General features: G+C 42.4%; 1 protein-coding gene across 1 annotated transcript; it reads right to left on the bottom strand.

The window, feature by feature from the left end:
• Positions 1 to 1,767: 1,767 nt before the first annotated feature.
• LOC309477964 (pterin-4-alpha-carbinolamine dehydratase 2) lies at positions 1,768 to 23,884 on the bottom strand. Its single transcript, XM_082141496.1, has 4 exons — positions 23,724 to 23,884; positions 21,644 to 21,769; positions 4,773 to 4,853; positions 1,768 to 2,593 (listed from the first exon to the last, which is right to left on the bottom strand). Exons 1-4 carry the CDS (start codon positions 23,826 to 23,828, stop codon positions 2,498 to 2,500), a joined length of 408 nt encoding a protein of 135 aa, XP_081997622.1. The 5' UTR covers positions 23,829 to 23,884; the 3' UTR covers positions 1,768 to 2,497.
• Positions 23,885 to 26,961: the final 3,077 nt, after the last annotated feature.

Genomic DNA, 26,961 nt, shown 5'->3' with positions numbered 1-26,961 from the left:
TAGAAACTTTAATTGATTGTTTGTACTCAAATATATGAAAAGTGGTCATAAAATCACCTTGCAAAGCATGTTTCATTTCATCACAGCCAAGGGTCAAAGGTCAACTGAAGCAGGGCCAGTCTTTAACCTGGAGCAGGAATAGAGAAGGATGCAGGAATACTACACAACACAGGCTAAAGCTGGAGATACACTAGTGTTCGCATCGGTAGGGTTAGGGTTAAACTCCTCCGGCACAGGTCAGAAGGGTTCATCTGGATCACTATAACACACGTATACTAGCCTATCTACATTTGAAAATCACGTTTGCTATGCAGGATCAGGTCATTCATCTTACTTTTGTGCCGTTTTTTTTTTTAACGTTTTGCATTTTCCCCCAAGAAACGGCATTCATTCGCAAAAAACTCTAAAGTTGAGATATCGGGGAACGCAAAAGCATTTAAATATAGAATTTTCCTCCCTCATGTGACACACAACAAAAAATAACAAATATACATTTAATAAGGGAAACTACAGTAGTCGACATATGAAGTGGATCAAAACCAAAAATACTGTACTTTCGACTGGTTCCTCTCTGATGATTGTGCCGATGTTATAAAGTTATTCAAAATCACTTAAAATTCAATATGTATTATTGTTGTTTGATATTGATAGCCGTTTGGCGGAATGTTTTATAGCGCCAACATTTCTTTCTCTACATCCTGAAAGGCTCAATAGTAGAACCTGATGTCTACTTCTAATTTATTACTTTGCCGGTTAAACTGATCAAGAGCAAAATAAAAATATAAATATAAAAGTGTGTATATATTACATGATAAAATTTACAATTATATTTTTTGACCAGTTTTAAAACTTTTAAAACATCCTTTACACGCTCGTTCACTGATGGGGTTTAGGGCTGGAGGAGAGCAGTTCTCCTCCACAAACACTGTAATGGAGGTTTTCTGACACTGAAGAGCTTCTTAATGTCCCGTCCTCGGTCTCTGTCAGAGATCTTGTTGACCCTTGACCTCCACAGTTCCTCTCTCAGTCCTGGAGCTGGTTCAGGAGAGCGAGTGTCTCCTCCACAGGACCACAGCCAGAGAGAGTCTGAGGCTGAACTTTAACCCATGTGAAGGTAACACATAACGTAAGAGTAGCTCTGACCTTGTTATCTTGATTGACAGATATCTGATGTCTCGGGTTCATCCCAAACACCAGGTCATGTGACTTCTGCAGTGTTCCAGTGACAGAGACAGCTCAACAACAGCGTGATCAGTGGGAACACTAAACCAGTCCAGAAGATACGAACACCATCAGGGTCAGTGAGCCTCTGACGTCACTGAAGTAAAGCCTTTATCGCATCTTCAAGCTGAACATCTGACATTTCTAGCCAGTGCAGCATCTGTAGACGAGCATCGAGGAGTAAAGACTGAGTATCAGTGTGTTCCTCAAAGAGGGTTATGGATCTGCACATATACAATACCTTATGATTATTCTGTGGTGCGTTTATGGCCAAAGCATATTTATACAATTCCTTCACACAGCAAACAAATACATGAAGAATAATGGTTAAATAGACATTTTATTCATTGTATGATTTTAAAGTGTAGTCTTGTTTAAATAATGTAATCTCTGGTAAATCACACGACACAGAATGACATTTATAATAATTACAAATTAATTGAGAAATAAAGTGTTAAATTGCACTTAATTACCATATTTAATCATGAACTTGATTATCCATTATTCTCAGTACTAAACGTCTAACGAGAAATAATCTTGATATCCTTTAGAAATATATATTTATTAATTTCAAGTAAACGTGGTCACAAGAATGATTGAAGCACATGATCACAGGATTATGAATATGGTAAATCACGGGATTGTGTGTGTTCATTACAACAGACATTTATTACTAATACTTATTTTTGTATGTATAATATATAATTATTCTAATAACATATTTTATATAAACACACATAAATGTGTGTATCTGTAAAAATCATAATTCTTCAAATCCCCTAATCTGTGTGAATCTGTGTCTGTGTAGTGACCCTAGATGTGCCCTAATGAGTGTGTAGGGAGCACTGAACTCTGACCAGTGAACCACTCTTTTATTAATAGACAATATTCAGCAGATTATTGATTCTGCACTGACTCGACACACACATGATCTGAATAATGACTCTTGTCTTCTGTAGAGCTGATGATCGTCACACAGATGATGAAGTGAACTGAATCTATAATCACACTACTGTAGAGAACTGAACTCTGTCTGCATCAATCAATCATCATTTTCCCGTTTATCCCTAAAATAAATGCACCTAAACAAATTATTTAAACACTGTATCAGATATTAAATGAATATGAAATTAATCTACACTGTTTTTAATATGCATTTAGCAGAATCATGATTTTAAACGCACAACTGTGTGAATTAACAAGCTCACCTATTTCCCTATTCTCGGGAATACAGTACAAAGCATTTGGAATCTACTGTAAGCGAGGCTTAGATCTGCTACAGGGACAGAGCGACCTTATCGATGAACTTGGCCAGTCGGATGTCCTTCTTGGACAGTCCTCCGCAGTCGTGTGTGGATAACGTGATCTGGACCTGAAAGACAGAGAGAAACAGCGTATAAACAGCTCTACTGTGAGCCATGAGGTTCTTAACCACAGTATAAGCTTCTGTTGAAGCCGTCAAAACTACATTACCCATGATGCTGTGCCCAACATTCCACCAATCAGAGTCGAAACAAGCAAAAAAGATCTGGTTAGCTCCGCCCACTCCCATGAAGCTTATCCCTACACTCTCAAAATACTGAAATGTTTGTATATATACACATAACACCAAATATATTGTTTATATAATCAACGTTTGTAAATGAGTAGTTCTATATTTCTCCAGCGTTTTTTAACCCTCTGGAGCTTTTCTGTAATTTTTGATCGAAACATTTTATGTTTCGATTTTTTTGGGATTTTATACTTCATCGGAATGGTACGAAACTTTGGTAAAGGTTTTGGCACTTGCAAAAAAAAAAAAATCATGGACATGATCTGAACAGGTTAAATGGTCCTGTACACAATCCGATTGTTAAGTCTGACGTCACGCGTGACGTTTAGCCTTTTCCGGGTCCTAGCGCTCCTCTCGTCCAGAAATAACAATGGTGGAACCTGTAAATTTATTTACGATCACGTCCTTCTTAGTGAGGCACCCTTGGCGGTCAAAAAGGGTTTACATTCCTTTAACACCAACAGAGTGGTTAGTGTAGCTCATCACTCAGGTGGCATAATTAAGGGTAGAGTCCAGGCATCAATGAAAAAGAAGATTTACGAGGTTGAAGTGAGTTAGCTCGGGACACGGGACACAGCACTGCGGCATTGTAAAAACACTCAATAATAACCAAAACACTAGCGAAAGCGGTAGGTAGGTAGAGAGGACCTGGACTTTGGACCCGGAAAGAGTATTATCGGAGAGTGGTTACGTCACGACTTAACAACCGAATAGCCACACTTGTGCGAGCGCATTGGAAATGAATGAGAGGAGTTTCCTCTAGTGGAAGCGTTTGGTACTGCAGCCGAACAACATCTCACTGAAAGATCAGTTTATGAGATATCAAGATCAAATTTGGAACACAACTTGTTTAGATTCATTGCTCTGATTTTCTTTCAGTTTTAGAGTAAAACATGATTTTGAAAATATTATTCTTTCACTTTTTAAAACTTTTTTTAAACCAGCAATGCAGGTTTGAGAGGTGGCGCCCCAACAAATCTCGCAAGAATCACGACTTGCTTTACGGCACGACGTCACATACATCAACAACATATGAAGAGCCTCTATGGAAGTTTCAGACGTGAATCATGGCAGAGTCGACGAAGAAAACTAAGAAAACAGTCGTGAGTTCAGAGACGGCTCTGCGAGAGTGGAACTTACGACAGTAACGTCGACTCTAGGGGGCGCTGTTTGAGAAAAACGGAAACTGTGCCTTTAATGTTGTTTGCAAAGCTTCATGGGATTGTAGTTCTTTCCCTCAGTAAAGTCGATGAGTTCACAGTCTTGTTCTTGTCAGATTTTTTAACACTTTTTCGCCTGAAATCCAAGTTTGCAGTGTTGATCCTCCTCGTAGCTGGGCGGTTCGGTTCATGGCTTATAACGCTTTAACCAAGACTATTTAAAAATCCCTATGAGAGAAATGAATGGGATAAAAACTGTTCTGAGAAAGAGGGCTCTGATTCACAAACTATGGAAGCTTGTTTCCGCCACAGAATAAAACATTTTAAAAGATAATTACGACTTTTTATATCTTATATCACACAATTCTGACTTTATAACACATCATTGCAAGTTTATATCTCGCAATTCTGACATCTTTTCTCACAATTGTGAGATATAAAGTCCAATTCTAAGGAAAAAAAATACTGACTTTTTTAACCCCGAATAGTTTATATCTCACAATTCTGACTTTATAACACGCAATTGTGAGAGAAAAAAGTCGCAATTATTATTATTTATTTATTATTCAGTGGCGGAAACAAGCTTCCATAACAAACCTGTGTCATAACCACTACACTTCTTTCACAAAGACAGTTTCCACTACAGACCGTTAGCTCTCTCTCTCTCTCACACCCTCTCTCTCTCTCTCTCTCTCTCTCTGTCTCTCTGACAGGACATGACACGTGTGTGAGTGTTTGCCCTGCAGATTCCACACGTTCAAAGGCCGGTGTGTGTGTGGCCTCTCCTGTCCTTCACACACTCGAGGACACATTATAAACCACTGGAGGCTGAGGAGTACCTTGTTATAAACATTGAACCACTCGGGATGATGGTTGATCTTCTCGGCCTGAAGAGCCACACGACTCATGAACCCGAAGGCCTGAGGAACAGAAGATCCCAGAGGAGAAGAGTTATGAACAGAAGATCACAGAGGAGAAGAGTTATGAATTGAGAGAGTATCTTCCTCTCTATGATCAATAACACATAATGCTGGATATAATAATGATGAACAGAACTTAGTTACAGAGGATTACACACTACCAGTCTAAAGTTGTTAATCTTTTTAATAGAAGTCTCTTCTGCTCATAAAAGCTGCATTTATTTGATTAAAAATACAGTAAAAACAGACCAACAGGGTATATACAGAAATTCTTAAGTTGAATTTTATACCTTTTAATACCTTTTTTAATACCTTCACAATATTTTTTCATACCAGCACGACTTCAAGCTGCAACTGTAGCGTTGTGAAGTGAAGAGTACATGACACGGGTCTCTCTCTCTCTGCTCGTTCTCTCGGTTAACATGCACCCTGTTACGAGCGCAGCAGTCATCATCATTAGGCTACTCATCGACCTACACTAGGCTACTCACCGATCTACACTAGGCTACTCACCGATCTACACTAGATCTACACTAGGCTACTCACCGATCTACACTAGGCTACTCACCGATCTACATTAGGCTACTCACCGATCTACACTAGGCTACTCACCGATCTACACTAGATCTACACTAGGCTACTCACCGATCTACACTAGATCTACACTAGGCTGCTCACCGATCTACACTAGGCTACTCACCGATCTACATTAGGCTACTCACCGATCTACACTAGGCTACTCACCGATCTACACTAGATCTACACTAGGCTACTCACCGATCTACACTAGGCTACTCACCGATCTACACTAGGCTACTCACCGATCTACACTAGGCTACTCACCGATCTACACTAGGCTACTCACCGATCTACATTAGGCTACTCACCGATCTACACTAGGCTACTCACCGATCTACACTAGATCTACACTAGGCTACTCACCGATCTACACTAGATCTACACTAGGCTGCTCACCGATCTACATTAGGCTACTCACCGATCTACACTAGGCTACTCACCGATCTACACTAGATCTACACTAGGCTACTCACCGATCTACACTAGGCTACTCACCGATCTACACTAGGCTACTCACCGATCTACACTAGGCTACTCACCGATCTACACTAGGCTACTCACCGATCTACACTAGGCTACTCACCGATCTACACTAGATCTACACTAGGCTACTCACCGATCTACACTAGATCTACACTAGGCTACTCACCGATCTACATTAGGCTACTCACCGATCTACACTAGGCTACTCACCGATCTACACTAGATCTACACTAGGCTACTCACCGATCTACACTAGGCTACTCACCGATCTACACTAGGCTACTCACCGATCTACACTAGGCTACTCACCGATCTACACTAGGCTACTCACCGATCTACATTAGGCTACTCACCGATCTACACTAGGCTACTCACCGATCTACACTAGATCTACACTAGGCTACTCACCGATCTACACTAGATCTACACTAGGCTGCTCACCGATCTACACTAGGCTACTCACCGATCTACATTAGGCTACTCACCGATCTACACTAGGCTACTCACCGATCTACACTAGGCTACTCACCGATCTACATTAGGCTACTCACCGATCTACACTAGATCTACACTAGGCTACTCACCGATCTACACTAGGCTACTCACCGATCTACATTAGGCTACTCACCGATCTACACTAGGCTGCTCACCGATCTACATTAGGCTGCTCACCGATCTACACTAGGCTACTCACCGATCTACACTAGGCTACTCACCGATCTACACTAGGCTGCTCACCGATCTACACTAGGCTACTCACCGATCTACACTAGGCTGCTCACCGATCTACATTAGGCTGCTCACCGATCTACACTAGGCTGCTCACCGATCTACATTAGGCTACTCACCGATCTACACTAGGCTGCTCACCGATCTACACTGCTCACCGATCTACATTAGGCTACTCACTGATCTACATTAGGCTACTCACCGATCTACACTAGGCTGCTCACCGATCTACATTAGGCTACTCACCGATCTACACTAGGCTGCTCACCGATCTACACTAGGCTACTCACCGATCTACACTAGGCTGCTCACCGATCTACACTAGGCTGCTCACCGATCTACACTAGGCTACTCACCGATCTACATTAGGCTACTCACCGATCTACATTAGGCTGCTCACCGATCTACACTAGGCTGCTCACCGATCTACACTAGGCTGCTCACCGATCTACATTAGGCTACTCACCGATCTACACTAGGCTACTCACCGAACTACACTAGGCTGCTCACCGATCTACACTAGGCTGCTCACCGATCTACATTAGGCTACTCACCGATCTACACTAGGCTACTCACCGATCTACACTAGGCTGCTCACCGATCTACATTAGGCTACTCACCGATCTACATTAGGCTACTCACCGATCTACATTAGGCTGCTCACCGATCTACACTAGGCTGCTCACCGATCTACACTAGGCTGCTCACCGATCTACACTAGGCTGCTCCCCGATCTACACTAGGCTGCTCACCGATCTACATTAGGCTACTCACCGATCTACACTAGGCTGCTCACCGATCTACACTGCTCACCGATCTACATTAGGCTACTCACTGATCTACATTAGGCTACTCACCGATCTACACTAGGCTGCTCACCGATCTACATTAGGCTACTCACCGATCTACACTAGGCTGCTCACCGATCTACACTAGGCTACTCACCGATCTACACTAGGCTGCTCACCGATCTACACTAGGCTACTCACCGATCTACACTAGGCTACTCACCGATCTACACTAAGCTACTCACCGTTCTACACTAGGCTACTCACCGATCTACACTAGGCTACTCACCGATCTACATTAGGCTACTCACCGATCCAATAAGGCTTTGGCGGTACAAAAATACGCTTTGGCGACCGCCAAAAAAATGTCACTGCAGCAAAACCCCTGATGTCTCTTAAATGACTGAAATAGAAGCGAACTGGCACAGGTTTGGCAGCAAGCGAACGAACACCACGTCACGTGATATCCCTCAGGTCCTACTCACAACATAGAAATAAATCCACACAAATTTTAGGAATTGTCATCTTCATCTTCATTTATATAGCGCTTTTAACAACGTAGATTGTTTCAAAGCAGCTTCACAGAGATAAGCGTATAATTTAAGGTAACAGAGATTGTTTTGGCTTTATAGCAGAGTTAAGTTATTTTCCATCTAAAGTTAGTTTTGATTGATTTGCTTCCGTCGCAACGATCATTTGTTTTTAAATTAGGGGCCGCTAAGACGACACCATTCCCTCTACACAGACTTTAAACGCGAACCTGTGAGAAACGCTGATGGCGTTCACATGCGCATTTAGAATGGGTTCTATAGTTATGTGCATTTGAAATTACGCAGGTTTGGATTTTCCCTACAAGCCAAGCCTAAAAGCCAAAGTAAAAGTACTTGTCTTTCCTTATAAATTTTGATAAAGAATTTTATTTTATTTTGTCGCTTAGGGGTAGGAACGCGAAACGAATTTTCCCGACAACGCCTTATCTGTAGAGTGGTAGAGGGATCCTCCATAGGGACAGACTAGTTGAAACTTCAGCACTGCGTTGTCATCGGGTCCAGGCGAAGGTCCATCGTCAGATCTGGATACGGCCCGGATCCGGCAGGCTGCAGGAAAACCTCGGGATAAACACAGACACTAAAATTAGCGTAGATGCCATTCTTCTCATGATGTAACGAGTACATCAGGATTTATGGGAAGTGTTCCCGGTTCCGGCTGACCTAATCTATGCAGCCTAACATTAAATTATAGAAGTCTATAATGTATTATGTGAATGCTAGGTCAAAGAGATGTGTCTTTAATCTGGCTTTGAACTGACAGAGTGTGTCTGCTTCCCTGACAATGGTAGGAAGACTGTTCCAGAGTTTTGGTGCTAAATAGGAAAAGGATCTACCGCCAGCAGTCGATTTTGATATTCTAGGTATTATCAACTGGCCGGAATTTTGAGATCGCAATAGACGTGAAGGACTATAATGCGTTAAGAGCTCGCTCAAGTACTGCGGAGCTAAACCATTTAGTGCTTTGTAAGTAATCAGCAATATTTTAAAATTTATGCGATGTTTAATAGGGAGCCAATGCAGTTTTGACAGAACTGGGCTAATATGGTCATACTTCCTGGTTCTGGTAAGAACTCGAGCTGCTGCGTTTTGAACCAGCTGTAGTTTGTTTATTAAACGTGCAGGGCAACCACCCAGTAGAGCATTACAATAATCTAGCCTTGAGGTCATGAACGCATGAACTAATTGTTCCGCATTTGTCAATGAGAGCATATAGCGTAATTTAGATATATTTTTAAGATGGAAAAATGCAGTTTTACAGATACTAGACACGTGACTTTCAAATGAAAGATTGGTATCAAAGAGCACACCCAGGTTCCTAACCGACGACGAAGACTTAACAGAGCAGCCATCGAGTGTTAGACAGTATTCTAGGTTATTACGTGAGGACGTTTTTTGTCCAATAATTAGAAACTCTGTTTTTTCAGAATTTAGAAGTAGGAAATTACGAGTCATCCAATTTTTTATATCTGCTATGCATTCCGTTAATTTTGTGAATTGATTAGTTTCGTTAGGTTTTGAAGAAATATACAGCTGAGTATCATCAGCATAACAGTGAAAACTAATTCCATGTTTCCTAATGATATCTCCTAAGGGTAGCATGTACAGAGTGAACAGCAGCGGTCCTAGTACTGAGCCTTGTGGTACGCCATACTGAACTTGTGATCGATGAGACATCTCATCATTTACTGCTACAAACTGATAACGGTCAGATAAGTATGATTTAAACCATGCTAGTGCATTTCCCGTAATGCCAACATAATGTTCTAATCTATTTAAAAGAACGTTGTGGTCAATGGTGTCAAATGCAGCACTAAGATCGAGTAACACTAATAGCGAGATACAACCACGATCGGATGATAAGAGCAAATCATTTGTGACTCTAACGAGAGCAGTCTCGGTACTATGGTAAGGTCTAAATCCTGACTGGAAATCCTCGCAGATATCATTTCTTTCAAGAAAGGAACACAGTTGTGAGGATACTGCCTTTTCTAATATCTTTGACAGAAAAGGTAGATTAGAGATCGGCCTGTAATTGACTAATTCTGTAGGATCAAGTTGCGTTTTTTTAACAAGCGGTTTAATCATAGCCAGCTTAAAGTTTTTTGGTACGTATCCTAGAGACAAAGATGAATTAATGATATTAAGAAGAGGATCTATGACCTCTGGAAGCATCTCTTTCAGTAGCTTAGTCGGTATAGGGTCTAACATACATGTTGTCGATTTAGATGATTTAATGAGTTTAGTAAATTCTTCCTCTCCTATAGCAACGAACGAATCAAATTTTTCCTCAGGGAGGCTACAATGCACTGCCTGATGCGATACTGTAGTAGACGGTTGCATAGTTATAATTTTGTCCCTGATATTATCAATCTTATAAGTGAAGAAGTTCATAAAGTCATTACTGCTGTGTTGCTTGGAAACTTCTGGGCTTGAAGATTTATTTTTCGTTAGTTTAGCCACCGTTTCAAATAAATACCTAGGATTATGTTTATTTTCTTCTAATAGGGTTGAAAAATAAGCAGATCTAGCAGCTTTTAAAGCCTCTCTGTAAGTAATCGAGCTCTCTTTCCATGAAATGCGAAATACCTCTAGTTTCGTTTTCTTCCAGTTGCGCTCCATTTTTCTGGCTGCTCTCTTAAGGGCCCGAGTGTGCTCGTTGTACCACGGCGTTGGACTATTTTCTTTAATCTTCTTTAAGCGCAACGGAGCAACTGTGTCTAAAGTGCTGGAAAAGAGAGAGTTAAAAGTTTCTGTTGCAATATCAAGTTCTTCTAAGCTATCCGGGATGCTGAGATGATGAAACTGATCAGGAAGATTATTAATAAAGCAATCTTTAGTAGCAGAAGTGATAGGTCTCACATATTTGAAACACGGAGTCGGCTTTGAAGCCTTGGCTAAATGTAATTTACACGAGACTAGATAATGATCTGAGATGTCATCGCTCTGCTGCAGAATTTCAACGGCATCAACATTTATTCCGTGTGATAATATTAGATCTAGAGTATGATTACGACGATGAGTAGGTCCTGACACGTGTTGTCTAACTCCAATTGAATTTACAATGTCTTTAAATGCCAATCCCAATGCATCTTTTTCATTATCGATGTGTATATTAAAATCACCAACAATTAGTACTTTATCTGCAGTCAATATTAATTCTGATAGAAAGTCAGCAAATTCTTTGATAAAGTCTGTATGGTGCCCTGGTGGCCTGTATACAGTAGCCAGCACAAATCTCAAACGTGATTTATCGTTTACACTATATATTTTTACATTAAGCACCAATGCTTCAAAAGAATTATATTTAAAACTTGATTTCTTAGTGGTTTTGAAGCTATTACTATAAATTACAGCAACACCTCCTCCTTTGCATTTCAGACGAGGCTCATGTTTATAACAGTAATCTTGCGGGGTTGATTCATTTAAAGTAATGTAATCGTTTGGTTTTAGCCAGGTTTCTGTCAAACACAGCACATCTAGGTTATTATCTGAAATCATATCATTAACAATGAGTGCTTTTGAAGTAAGCGATCGAATATTCAGCAACCCAAGCTTTAGCATTTGCTCATCTGTATTATAGCTGTTTTTTATTTGTTGAACATCAATTAAATTTTTAACCTTAGATGGGTTAAAACGTTTTTTGGATTTCCAAATTCGGGGAACAGACACAGTCTCTATATGATGATAGCTAGGTGAAAGAGGCTCTATGTGATGTGATTTATCTGACCTGGGTGACGCGAGGCCGCTAGCAGACGGTCGGTTTAGCCAGTCTGTCTGCTTCCTGACCTGAGCCCCAGATTGTCATGTTTGAGCTCTAAGACTATGAGCCATATTACTAGAGAGAAGAGCAGCACCATCCCAGGAGGGATGAATACCATCTCTTTTCAACAGGTCAGGTTTGCCCCAAAAGCTTTTCCAATTGTCTATGAATTCTATATTATGTTGCGGACACCACCGAGACAACCAACCGTTAAGCGAACACAATCTACTAACTATCTCATCACTCCTGCGAACAGGAAGGGGGCCAGAGCAAATTACAGTCCTTGACATCGTACTTGCAAGTTCACACACCTCTTTAATATTAATTTTGGTGATCTCCGACTGGCGGAGTCGAACATCATTAGTGCCGACATGAATAATGATCTTAGAGAATTTACGATTAGCATTAGCCAGCACTTTTAAATTTGCTTTGATGTCAGGCGCTCTGGCTCCCGGCAAACATGTGACTATGGTGGTTGGTGTCTCTATTTTCACGTTCCGTGTAATAGAATCGCCAATAACTAGGGCACAATCATTCTCAGTGGGTGTTTCACTGAGCGGGGCAAATCGATTTGTTATGGTAATCGGAACGGAAGAGTGGTTTTTAGATCCGCGACTAGAGCGATCCCTCACTGTCACCCATTTGCCCGGCTGCACAGGCTCTACTTCAGCCGGAACCGACTCATGTAAAGTGTTCACTATGCTATGCACATCCAAAACATCTGAAGCTCTAGCACTCTTACTATCCTCAATTAAAGTTTGGATGCGTGTTTCTAATTCTGAAATCTTCTCTGTCAACCTAACTGTCTCCTTACATTTATCACATATAAATCCTATATTGTCGACAGAGAAGGCTATGCTAAACATGTGACATGAAGTGCAGGTGACAATAACAGGACAAGACATTACTCACCGTGTTTGTTGAGTGATTCTTACTCACCTGAGCTTTTATGAACTCAAAGGCGCGGGCGCGCGAGAGAAAAATAAATAAATAAAAATACCTGAGCGCACGGGTGGCGCGTTAACAGGCTAGCGAATTACTAGCGTTTTGTGCTAGTAGTACTAATAACAAAAGCTAGCGATGTCAGTTTAATCTGAGATGTTGGGTAAAATGTAGTAGTATAAACAACTAGAAATGGTAGTAAATGATGGTTCAAAACAAAGAAATACAAGGCTAAGACGGAGCTTACAGCACCGAAGCAAACAAACACACTCACAGCAGGCAAGGCAACGAGGCAGACAGGAGCAATCGATCAGCGAAATCAATTGTAGAAGAAAGGCCTGCACTTCACACAAACTGAAACTCATAGGCCTAGTTGGATGGTGGTTCGAAAATTTAATGCCTCGTCAGATGACGTTTATTACTTTTTAATGCACTTAATTTTGGCTAATTTCATTTACTACCTTTTAATACTTTTTACAACCCCGCGGACACCCTGAACAAATATTAATCTAATGTAAATCAGCTGTTTTCCGCTGTTTTCTGTTTTAATTACATTTTTATTTCAGGATTCTTTGATGAATAGAAAGTTAAAAAGAACAGCGTTGATCTGAAATATAATCTTTTGTAACATTAAACACTACCGTTCAAAAGTTTGGGGTCAGTGAGATTTTTATTTTAGTTTTTGGGGGAAATAAATAAAATAAATCAATACTTTTATTCATCAAGGATGAATTAAATTGATCAAAAGTGTCAGTAAAGACATTTATAATGTTACAAAAGATTATATTTCAGATTAATGCTGTTCTTTTGAACTTTCTATTCATCAAAGAATCCTGAAATACAATTTTTTTTCAACTAAATGCAGCCTTGGTGAGCAGAAGAGACTTCTTTTAAAAACAATAAATATCTCACCGATCCAAAACGTTTGACTGGTAGTGTATATTTTCAATAACTGGTTCAATGAGTGTAATCCTGAACATATTTAACAGAGCAATGGACGTCTAAGCGATCTCAGATCTCTGTGTTGAGCCGGCCTGTGATTGGAGGATGACGTTTCTGCCTCCTCCAATCAGAAGCAAGATAAACCCCTGTGGAAAACACACACTGGCTATTTCAGAGCAATTTCCCAATGCAATCTCAATTAAGCCTTTAAATACTTCCTTTAGCTAATTAAGTCCACTGAACCGCCATTGTGTACGAGTCTTCAGTGGGCCAAAACCTCCCGTAATCAAACAGGGGAGAGAGAGAGAGAGAGAGACACTGAGCGAGAGAGAGAGAGAGAGAGAGAGAGAGAGAGAGACACTGAGAGAGAAAGAGACACTGAAAGAGAGAGAGAGAGAGAGAGAGAGAGAGAGAGAGACACAGAGAGAGAGAGAGACACTGAGAGAGAGAGACACTGAGAGAGAGAGAGAGAGAGAGAGAGAGACACTGAGAGAGAGAGACACTGAGAGAGAGAGAGAGAGAGAGAGAGAGAGAGAGAGAGAGAGAGAGAGAGAGAGAGAGATTTGGTGAGCTCGTGATGTCACACGACTGGCTGCTTTAGGGAAGCGTCCTGTTATCCATTTAAAGTGATTGACCAATCCTGCAACTCGACTCCGTCAGCACTTTAATCACGCGTCTGCTTTTGCTCAACTTTCATCTGCGATATTGGCAATTATTCAACGGCATGATAATGATCTCCGCAACATTTCCGTTCCGTCAGTCAATATATGACAACACAATAATCTTCCTGAATCTGATTCAGCTCTCCACATCTGAGGCGAATCACACACACAGAGCGCTGTGTTGCTGAGCCTCACACACACACACGGCGAGAGGTCAGAGGTCAAGGTCGGGTCTTTTGTCAGTGTGTATTGTGTGCTCACGCCTCCTCTGTCAGTAATCAGACCTGACATGTTACAGGCCTCAGGTAATCAGGCGCTTCACACACACCACTTTAGTGTTATTACGCCGTGATTGTCTAGCGCTGGAGGAGTGTGTGTGTGTGTGTGTGTGGCTCATACCTGTAATGGTAATAATGAGTGTGATTACAGACTCTCCTGATGGAGAAGCGTCTCGATACTCGACAGCCTTCGCTCTTACTCAGAGGAAAACACTAATACACCAGAACCACTGTCCTCCTCTACTCCACATCAGCTGGCTCTGCTGGAGGTTCTTCACTGTGAACACACCAGAGTCAGGAGGCTTTCCATGAGTCTACTCATCTTGTGTCAGCACTGAGTTAACTCTGTTCGACGGGTCTGGCTTCAGTTGTGAAATGGCTCTGAGATGAAGTGAAATAAAGAAAGGCCTGGTTTCACAGACAGGCTTAAAGGGATAGTTCACCCTAATATGAAACTCGCCCTCATCCATCCCAGGTGTAAATGAGTTTCTTCTTTCAGACGATCTGAGTTATATTAGAATATATCCTGCTCTTCCCAGCTTTATAATGGCAGTGAATGGAGGACGAGATTCTGAAGCCCAAAACAGCTCATCATCACAACAGTAAATCTGTCCTGGTTATCAGGGGTTAATGAAGGCCTTCTGAAGCAATACACTCGTTTATTTATCATTTATAATTGTTAATTTTTAAGTTATTTACAGTTTGATTATAGTTTATTTATAACTTTATAAACTATAATCCCTGGCCTCCAATAATGGCCGTACGAGAGTCTAGTTCCGGCGGAAGAGTGACCTCTGACCCAACGCATGATGAGTGACCTCTGACCCAACGCATGACAAGTGACCTCTGACCCGACGCATGACGCATTGATGAACACGGAAGCGCAGAGGATCAGGCACAACAAATCACCGATCACGAATCAGAGTCTAAAAGGAGAGTTTATAAAGAGAAATGTGGGAGGAGCTTGAGTTTGTTTGAATCGCGAGAGGCGTCGGGTCAGAGGTCATCTACTCTCACCTGAGCGTACGCTACTCCTACATCCTACGTCATGCGTCAGGGTCAGAGGTCATACGTCGGGTCAGAGGTCACACATCATGTGTGGGGTCAGAGGTCACACGTCGGGTCAGAGTTCACTCGTCATAGGTCGGGTCAGAGGTCATGCGTGGGGTCAGAGGTCACTCTTCCGTCAGAACTAGACTCGCGTGCCAGTGATTATAGTTCACAACCTTCTAAGTGCTTCTTTTACCGATATATTTACCAATATCTTTTGCATTTCTAATTCAAACAACGCTGAACTTGGCACTGCACTTACTCGTGCCCATAGCGAGACACCTGTGAAGTTTGAAATCCATCGGACTAACGGTTCGAGAGATATGCGAATAACAGACACACACACACACACACACACACAGACAGACAGAAAGACGTTCCTGTAATTTATAGATAGATATAATATTCTGAAGTAAACAGTATAGCTGACTTACAGTATTCAGTTAACATCCACAAATGAATAAGCGCGACACATTGAGCGCTGGAAGAACGCTACGCTTGAGCAAACCATTTGAGACTAGGCTACTACAAATGATGGCCGTGAATAAAATATAATACTGTAGCTGACAGAGTGAACAGTGTAGCTGACGGAGTGAACAGTGTAGCTGACGGAGTGAACAGCGTAGCTGACGGAGTGAACAGCTAAGTGCTTCTTTTACCGATATATTTAACCATATCTTTTGCATTTATAATCCAAACAACGCTGAACTTGGCACTGCACTTACTCGTGCCCGTAGCGAGACACCTGTCAAGTTTGAAACCCATCGGACTAACGGTTCGAGAGATATGTGAATAACAGACACACACACACACACACACACACACACACACACACACACACACACACACACACACACACACAGACAGACGTTCCTGTAATTTATAGATGGATGAGCTTTTTTGGGCTTCAGAATCTCGTCCTCCATTCACTGCCATTATAAATCTGGGAAGAGCAGGATATATTCTAATATAACTCTGATTGTGTTCGTCTGAAAGAAGAAACTCATTTACACCTAGAAAGGCTTGAGTGAGAGTAAATTATGGGCTAATTTTCACTTTTGGGTGAATAACTCTTTAGGTGCCTGGATTAGACCTTAGTTCAGTTAGGACATCTATAAGCGAGCCTTAGTAAACATGACTGACGTGCATCTGGAGACGAAACAATGGCTCTGACTTATTTTAAGATCTGCCAGTGCGAGTTGCTTTCTGCCCAAACATGTGTTTTACTCTGGGATTAGTTTAACCCTTTCGAGTCTACAGAGTCTGATTGCTTCAACAACCATTCTTCTGTATTCCATCAAAACATCACCGTCCACGGACTGGTCCCAGTGATACAGCCAGCAGAGGGACCCAGATAACCAGCTCTCACTGGACATTTCTTCCTGATCCAGATATCTGTAAATATGTGGCTGTACTCATTTACACACAGAACTCAAGCCACAGTCTCCATCACCTGCACAGGACTAACTCCAGGGAAAACCAGCCACGTGCAAAATGTGAGGTCACTATTACAAGGAGAGGCAAACAAAGTGGAGAAAAGAGGAAACAGAGACCGATGGGATAGTTAGTGGTTTTCTGAGGCACATGAAACATTTTAGCCAATCTGATTGTTTGTGAAAGAAATGATTTTGATCAGAAGTCGAGTTTCAGCACAGAGCGTCTCTGCTCTCTCTCAGGGTAATGAGGACTGACACAGGCGAGAGACACAGCGTTCGCAGGGGGAAGGGAGGGAGAGAGAGAGGGGGGGGGGGGGGGGGGGCGTCCAACACACACGCCTGTTCATACGCCAAACGAGTGAGTTACTGGAGGAAACTAATGTTTTTACTCATCAAGGATGCAAACAAATCCATTTCAGATAAATGCTGAACTTTCTATTCATCAAAGAATCCTGACATAATAATCATAAATGTTTCTTGAGCATCAAAATCATCATATTAGAATGATTTCTGAAGGATCATGTGGCACTGAAGACTGGAGTGATGAATAAATGATCACAGGAATAAATTACACTTCACTATATATTAAAACAGAAGTGTGAAGTCCACACACTGATAATAGCTGCTCCAAATGAATTGATTAATAGCACAACGTTTCGACCCTCAGGTTCATCAGGAACAACTTTATATTCACATAGAAAACAGCTGTTTCACTGTATTTTTATCAAATGAATGCAGCTTTGATGAGCAGAAGAGACTTCTATTAAATTCTATATATTGAAAACTGGCAAAAGAACTTCTACTTCTTCTACTAAAAGAACACACACTCCTCAGCGAGGGTTTGAGGGAAAGGGTTTGTTTTATAACAGCGACTGATAAAGGGAGAAAGAGCTGCAGATCCAGCTGATCAGAACACAAACTCTGGCAGACCCTGGGTGTTTCCGCACTCATCTCGAGCTGACGGAGGAACTGATGGAGGAACTGACAGATTAACTGACGGATTAACTGACGGAGGAACCGACGAGGAACCAACAGAGGATGTGAGGAGGAACCGACGGAGGAACTGATGGAGGAACTGACGGATTAACTGACAGAGGAACTGATGGATGAACTGACAGAGGAACTGACGGAGGAACTGACAAAGGAACTGACAGATTAACTGACGGAGGAAATGACGGAGGATCTAACGGAGGAACGGACGGAGGAACTGACGGAGGAACTGACGTAGGAACTGACGGAGGAACTGACGGAGGAACTGAGGGAGGAACTAATGGAGGAACTGACGGAGGGAGGAACTGACAGAGGAACTGACGGAGGAACTGACGGAGGAACTGACGAAGGAACTGAGGAACTGACGGAGGATCTAACGGAGGAACTGACGGAGGGAGGAACTGACGGAGGAACTGACGGAGGATCTAACGGAGGAACTGAGAAGGAACTGACAGAGGAACCGACGGAGGAAGTGAGGAAGAACCGACGGAGGAACTGACGAAAAACTGACGGAGGAACTGAGGGAAGAACTGACGGAGGAACTGAGGGAGGAACTGATGGAGGAACTGATGGAGGAACTGACGGAGGAACTGACAGATTAACTGACGGAGGAACCGACGGAGGAACCGACGAAGGAACTGAGGAACTGACGGAGGATCTAACGGAGGAACTGACGGAGGGAGGAACTGACGGAGGAACTGACGGAGGATCTAACGGAGGAACCGACGGAGGAAGTGAGGAAGAACCGACGGAGGAACTGACGAAAAACTGACGGAGGAACTGAGGGAAGAACTGACGGAGGAACTGAGGGAGGAACTGAGGAGGAACTGATGGAGGAACTGACGGAGGAACTGACAGATTAACTGACGGAGGAACCGACGGAGGAACCGACAGAGGAACCGACAGAGGAACCGACGAGGAACCAACGGAGGATGTAAGGAGGAACCGACGGAGGAACTGACGGATTAACTGAAGGAGGAACTGATGGATGAACTGACAGAGGAACTGATGAAGGAACTGGCGGAGGAACTGACGGAGGAACTGACGGAGGAACTGACAGATTAACTGATGGATTAACTGGCGGAGGATCTAACGGAGGAACTGACGGAGGAACTGACGAGGAACTGACGGAGGAACTGACGGAGGAACTGCCGAGGAACTGACGAGGAACTGATGGAGGAACTGATAGAGGAACTGATGGAGGAACAGGAGGAGGAACTGATGGAGGAACTGATAGATGAACTGAGGAGGAACTGACAGAGGGACTGACGGTGGAACTGACGGTGGAACTGACGGAGGAACTGAGGGAGGAACTGAGGGAGAACAGGAGGAGGAACTGATGGAGGAACTGCCGAGGAACTGACGAGGAACTGACGAGGAACTGATGGAGGAACTGAGGGAGGAACAGGAGGAGGAACTGATGGAGGAACTGATGGATGAACTGAGGAGGAACTGACAGAGGGACTGACGGTGGAACTGACGGAGGATCTAACGGAGGAACTGATGGAGGAACCGACGGAGGAAGTGAGGAAGAACAGATGAAGGAACTGACGAGGAACTGACGGAGGAACAGGAGGAGGAACTGATGGAGGAACTGATGGATGAACTGAGGAGGAACTGACAGAGGGACTGACGGAGGAACTGAGGAGGAACTGACAGAGGAACTGACGGAGGAACTGACGGAGGAACTGACGGAGGAACTGATGGATGAACTGACGGAGGAACTGACAGAGGGACTGACGGAGGAACTGAGGAACTGACGGAGGAACTGACGGAGGAACTGATGGAGGAACTGATGGAGGAACTGACGGAGGGAGGAACTGACAGAGGAACTGACGGAGAAACTGACGGAGGATCTAACGGAGGAACTGACGGAGGAACTGAGGAACTGACGGAGGATCTAAAGGAGGAACTGACGGATGGAGGAACTGACGGAGGAACTGACGGAGGATCTAACGGAGGAACTGACGGAGGAACTGAGAAGGAACTGAGAAGGAACTGAGAAGGAACTGAGAAGGAACTGACGGAGGAACCAACGGAGGAAGTGAGGAAGAACCGACGGAGGAACTGACGAGAAACTAAGGGAGGAACTGAGGAGGAACTGATGGAGGAACTGACGGAGGAACTGACGGAGGAACTGACGGAGGAACTGACAGATTAACTGACGGAGGAACCGACAGAGGAACCGACGAGGAACCAACGGAGGATGTAAGGAGGAACCGACGGAGGAACTGACGGAAGAACTGACGGATTAACTGAAGGAGGAACTGATGGAGGAACTAACGGAGAAACTAACGGAGGAACTGACGGAGGAACTGACGGGAACTGGCGGAGGAACTGACAGAGGAACTGACAGATTAACAGATGGATTAACTGACGAAGGATCTAACGGAGGATCTAACGGAGGAACTGACGGAGGAACTGACGGAGGAACAGGAGGAGGAACTGATGGAGGAACTGAGGAACTGACGAGGAACTGACGGAGGAACTGAGGGAGGAACTGACAGAGGGACTGACAGAGGGACTGACGGTGGAACTGACGGAGGAACTGACGGAGGAACTGACGGAGGAACTGAGAAGGAACTGACGGAGGAACCGACGGAGGAAGTGAGGAAGAACCGACGGAGGAACTGACGAGAAACTGACGGAGGAACTGAGGGAAGAACTGAGGGAGGAACTGATGTAGGAACTGACAGATTAACTGACGGAGGAACCGACGGAGAAACCGACAGAGGAACCGACGAGGAACCAACGGAGGATGTAAGGAGGAACCGACGGAGGAACTGACGGATTAACTGAAGGAGGAACTGACGGATGAACTGACAGAGGAACTGACGGAGGAACTGACGGAGGAACTGACGGAGGAACTGACAGAGGAACTGACAGATTAACTGATGGATTAACTGACGGAGGATCTAACGGAGGAACTGACGGAGGAACTGACAGATTAACTGACGGATTAACTGACGGAGGATCTAACGGAGGAACTGACGGAGGAACTGACGAGGAACTGACGGAGGAACTGAGGGAGGAACTGAGGGAGAACAGGAGGAGGAACTGATGGAGGAACTGAGGAACTGACGAGGAACTGACGAGGAACTGACGGAGGAACTGAGGGAAGAACTGAGGGAGGAACAGGAGGAGGAACTGATGGAGGAACTGATGGATGAACTGAGGAGGAACTGACAGAGGGACTGACGGTGGAACTGACGGAGGAACTGACGGAGGATCTAACGGAGGAACTGACGGAGGGAGGAACTGACGGAGGAACTGAGAAGGAACCGACGGAGGAAGTGAGGAAGAACAGATGGAGGAACTGACGAGGAACTGACGGGAGGAACTGAGGGAGGAACAGGAGGAGGAACTGATGGAGGAACTGATGGATGAACTGAGGAGGAACTGACAGAGGGACCGACGGAGGAACTGACGGAGGAACTGAGGAGGAACTGACGGAGGAACTGACGGATGAACTGACGGAGGAACTGACAGAGGGACTGACGGAGGAACTGAGGAACTGAAGGAGGAACTGATGGAGGAACTGACGGAGGAACTGACGGAGGAACTGATGGATGAACTGAGGGAGATCAAGCGTTCTCAGACCTGGTTGAATGTTTTGAAGTGCAGCTCCTTGTAAAGCGCGTCCCGCTCGTCCAGCTCCACCCATCCAGTGGCCTTTAACTCCAGCAGAACCTGCTCTCGCTCCGCCGGGGAGAGCCAGTCTGAGGCCTAAGGAACACACAACTGTTCATTATACACACACACACTAACTTACACACACACTTAGGGCGTTTTCACACCTGAAAGTCCGCACCCAGGTCTGAACCAAAGTTCATGTTTTGATGCATTTTATACATTCGGTAAGTTTTGGTTTGGTTTCACATTGCAGTTATGCGAGCGCACTAAAGAACTTTACATGACGTACTTGCGTCCTGTTGTCATCATCTATGTGGGCTGCATCTTGACATTGATTGGTTTGTAAATGGACGTTCGTCTGACGTCAGCGTGTTTTCAATTCGGCGGGTAACTTTGACAAGAATAAAAAAAATTAACAAAAAATAAAAAATCGTTGCCGCTATACTGTTATTATTACGCCATTACGACCTGCAACACCAACTATGAACGTCGAAATGAACGTCCTCATTTTATCGTCGCCGGCAGGAAAGGAGGAGAAGAGCAAGCAATCCTGCGGGAACCACCGGAACTTCCTGTAAATGGTCTGAAAGTCCGAACCATACAGAAAATTCTTTCACACTAGAAACGAACCAAACCTTTGTTCAGTTTGATCCGGACCGAGACTACCTCTTTTCGTCTGACCAGATTTCGTCTGTTTGGTCCGGGGGAGGTTTCACACCTGTAATTTGTAAACGGACCAAACAAGGTAGATGTGAAAGGGCCCTTAATCTGCAGTGACGGAGGTTCTTGCACAGACTGATTGACTGGTTTATACATTTACATGGTTGGCATAAATATGGTGTGATAAAGCATCACATTAAACTCTTCCCTGTTATTCTCTCCATCAGCGTCACAGTTACAGTTATGAACATATTACTTGGACATCAAACCAAACTATGTAGTTAAACATATACTGCCTTTATTTTTTGTTTAATATAAATGTAATAGAATTGATTTATAAGCGGAAAAATGAAGCCTACCATTTCTTAGAAAGCACAATAATTACAGTATATTTTAAGTTAATAAAACCATCTTGTATTGAGTTCATAAAGGAACTAACTGAGTAAAAACGTCACTTCTAAAGTGAATTAACCCTCTTGTGTCCGTATATAAGTGTGTTAAAGCAAAACAGAATATTTAGGCTCCATATTCTACAAAAAGAGCATCATCACATAATCATATCTGTGTAGATGAGCAGAAGTGAGACGATGAATGACAGATAGTGATTGAGATGTTTAATCCACAGTCAAACACAGTAAATCACGTGTGCTGTTATTCGCGCTCAGAAAGACACATTCACACATTGATAAAGATTCTAACAATATTGTGGCTTTTGTTCGTCAGTTTAAAGGGTGTTTGCGCCACCTGTCGGTCATAACCGGTCATAACAGAGTCATGATGATCGAGATCCGCTGCAGAACCATAGACAGTATAAGTGCAGAACAAGATCATGAGTGTGTGTGTGTGTGTGTCTGAGAGAGAGAGAGAGAGAGAGAGAGAGAGAGAGAGAGAGAGAGAAAGAGAGAGAGAGAAAGAGAGAGAGAGAGAGAGAGAGAGAGAGAGAGAGAGAGAGAGAGAGAGAGAGAGAGAGAGAGAGAGAGAGAGAGAGAGAGAGAGAGAGAGAGAGAGAGAGACTGATCTTATTGATCCGCTAGATGGCGCACTCCAGTGGCTAGTTACGGTGGCCGAGAGGTGCAAAAACAAATCACAATAATGAGAACACAATAACAAACGACATTTGCTGTTAGCTTGACTGTCGATATTAATGATTATTTTGAGGAGGGGTGTTAACGTCTGACACACACACTGAATGCAGCGATTCGTGTCTCCCTTTCAGGGGAACCAGATGTAGCATTTATTTGATTAGCTCCCAAATAAGTTGTAGTAAGCGTGTAACGTAAGTAAGCGTGTTTTAATCTACAGCCTTTGATTGGTCGACGCGCTGCCGACGTCACTGCAGTGAAAGAGCGCTCATTCCTAGTTATTGGTCAAAATGAACACTTCTTACCATTCTCCCTGTACGGCTCTCCGCAGACAGAGAACAGCGGGCTAGTTTAGTGAACACACTCGGCCATCGGCGGCTGGAGGTCACAGTAAACATTAACCAGCTCATGGCCGCCCTGTGACAGCAGCAGCAGCAGCGCGGGAAACACCGGAGAGAGAGAGCTGCCCCGACACCGCCTGAGCAGAATATATTACAGTGCCGATGATGATGATGATGATGATGATGATGGCTGTGTTCAGTTCAGTGCTCCTGAGGCGTGTAGGCTCCCTCAGTGTATAACACTAGGATGAGGACTGTAGGGAGAAGTGTATAACACTGGTGATGAAGTGAACATGTTTCTGCGGCTCCAGCGGTCATCATACACCGGGTCCTCTCTCAGTTAAAGGGACCGTTCACCCACAAATTCTGTCATCCTTTACTCTCCCTCAAGCTGTTCCAAACCTGTATGAATTACTTTCTTCTGCTGAACACAGGAAGATATTTTTAATGATCTTTACAACGGAAGTGAATCAATCAAACTAACTTTATCTGGACAATAACTTTATTCTAGATCTGCTGTAAAGCCTAAACACTCTCTGTTACTGTAATCTCCTATTATCACTGTAAAGCTGCTGTGAAACTCTATATTGTTACAGCGCTGTATAAATGAAGGAGACTTGCCTTGAGGAATGTTTGTAATCAAACAGACTTCCATAGTTGGAAAAAAAATATATGGATATTCATTTATGTATAGATCACATAAGTTGATTACTATATAGCTCATAATCAAACAAATTTAACGTAATTTCTTTCACTTGATAAACTTAATTGATTAAAAATAGCTTAATAGTAATAATATTTGGACATTAAACACTTAAATTAACACGTAATTACATTAAAGATGATTGTGCTATGTACAGTGCAAAAGCGTATAAGATAGTCAGGTGTGTGTATAATACAGGTCATTAATGGTCATTACAACGTAGTTCAAACAGCATTAATCATAAGATGATATTGTAGGAATAGTAATCATGCGCTGTAGAGAGTGCCTGTAATCTGAGCGTCGCTGGGGTCCTGACGGAGGACCCGATTCGTCATCATAATGGCGCGAAAATACAATTCATAATCAACGTTAATTGGGTGATTCTCTGAATTGGGTGCCTTTTGGGTCATACTTTTTTTTTTTTACCTTAAATTGTTATTTCTGATCATTTCATGTGATAGTGGATTAGTCAAACCTTTAAGAAAATACATTTTCCCACCTCAGGCATGAAATTCTAATCGATATTGAGTGTTTTTTCTTACTGAAAGTTGTTTTGGAGTTCAACCCCGTCACAGACCACTTGGACCCTGTTTAAATATGATTTTAAAAGATTTTCAAGTAAATTTTTGTAGAAGCTTTTCAATGAGATGTCCCTTGTTTGATATCATTTATTGCATGTAGAATTTTATTTTTAAATACTCACCATTTGAATACCAAATCAGGTCATGAAAACTGTATCTAACATTGGTCTTCATATATTATCACAAAATATGCATTAACATTAGGATTTAATTAGGCTTTCATATTTTTTCCAACTGTCCTGTAAATTCTGCACACAGCAAAACAAACATTGACCTAATTTGTCTTCTTATCACGAAAATATTAATAAAAACTATCAAAAAAGAGGGTTGAACTCAGCATAACGGGGTTGAAAATGATAACAGGGTTGAAGTGATGATCATTATTTCAATATAGTATCATGGATTTCTTACCTGTAAAATTAATATCACATTCAATAACATTTTATTTATTAAAGTTGGCAAAAACAAACAAACATTTGAGTAAGTTTTTAACATTAAATCAAAAGCATTAAGCATTAATTAATCACAAACATCAATCGATCTTCGTCACATTTTTTATTATAACAGGGTTGAATCGTTGTGACAGGGTTGAATGTTTGACACTTCTTAGTAGATCACCCAATTGTAGACTTGTTGTATTGTGATGTGAACTGTCAGAAATAATCGATTATGGTATTTTATGTTCAATATTTTCAGACATCCCAATGGCAAAAACAGCAGCAAAGTCGCTATGTCGCTATTCCTCAAAGCTTCCCTCTTCTTCTGTCTTTTTTTAGCATCCCTCCACATCTTCCGCTTATATCGTTTAGCTCTGTCACCCAGATTGCTTATTTTTATTTATTTTTTTATCTCTGTGTCCCTTTTCCACCTTTCACGCTCACTCCTGAGATATGTTTCCCTTCTCTCTGCGTCTGCATCCCTTCTTGCTCTGTACTGTCTTTGCCTCTCTGCTGCTGTTTTTGCCATTGGGATGTCTGAAAATATTGAACATAAAATACCATAATCGATTATTTCTGACAGTTCACATCACAATACAAGAAGTCTACAATTGAGTAATCTACTAAGAAGTGTCAAACATTCAACCCTGTCACAACAATTCAACCCTGTTATAGTAAAAAATGTGACGGGGTTGAAGTTTTTGGCTAACAGTAGCTAAGACAGTTAGCTTAGCTAAGACAGTAGCACCACATGACATTTAGGACAGCATAAAATTGTAATGTTTTGCAAAACTATTGTTTAATTCTTCTTGAACCGTAGTTTACTATCATTTAGTCATATAACAGAGTTGAAATGTTGAGCCTGACAATCTTAATCTGACAGTAAAAAACATGAAATATAGGTAAGAAAAGATACTGACACATGCCTTTATTTGCAGCATGTTCTTCAAGAGACTTGTGTGATGTCACTGCCTGGATGTGATGCCACAGGGATTGATCCATTATTTTTATAGGGGGGTAAATAGTATGGCGTGACGGGGTGGAAAACAAACTGGAGGACGTGTATAAATATTGCAATTTCATATATAATTAATGTATTTTTTTATATACATGTATATTTTAGTTAAAGTAGACCAACATATGATTATATTAGCAGCAACATTTTGGTATTAATTGCACTTTTTATCTGTTTGATATTCAGTGAAAATGTAATGATGGTTAGTGAGGACATGCAAACATGCTTGTTGTCTACTACTTAGGCAACTCATTATCTTTAAAAAAAAAAAAAAAAAAAAGCAATTGTGTTGCATTATAATGCTAAGGCACCTGGTTCTATTAATTGACAGCGTTAAAATGCATTTTGTGATTTCCTTCAATTGAAAATCTTTGAAGTATGTTTGGGGGACTTGAAGGGCACCCAATTCAGAGAATCACCCAATTATAATACGTCGAATTGTTAACTATAATCATCGTCTGTTGCC

The sequence above is a fragment of the Leuciscus leuciscus genome (assembly GCF_965113295.1).
Source record: "Leuciscus leuciscus genome assembly, chromosome: 16".
Taxonomy (NCBI): domain Eukaryota; kingdom Metazoa; phylum Chordata; class Actinopteri; order Cypriniformes; family Leuciscidae; genus Leuciscus; species Leuciscus leuciscus.
Note: the sequence above shows the minus strand (reverse complement) of the source record. Positions and strands in the feature narration are given on the sequence as shown.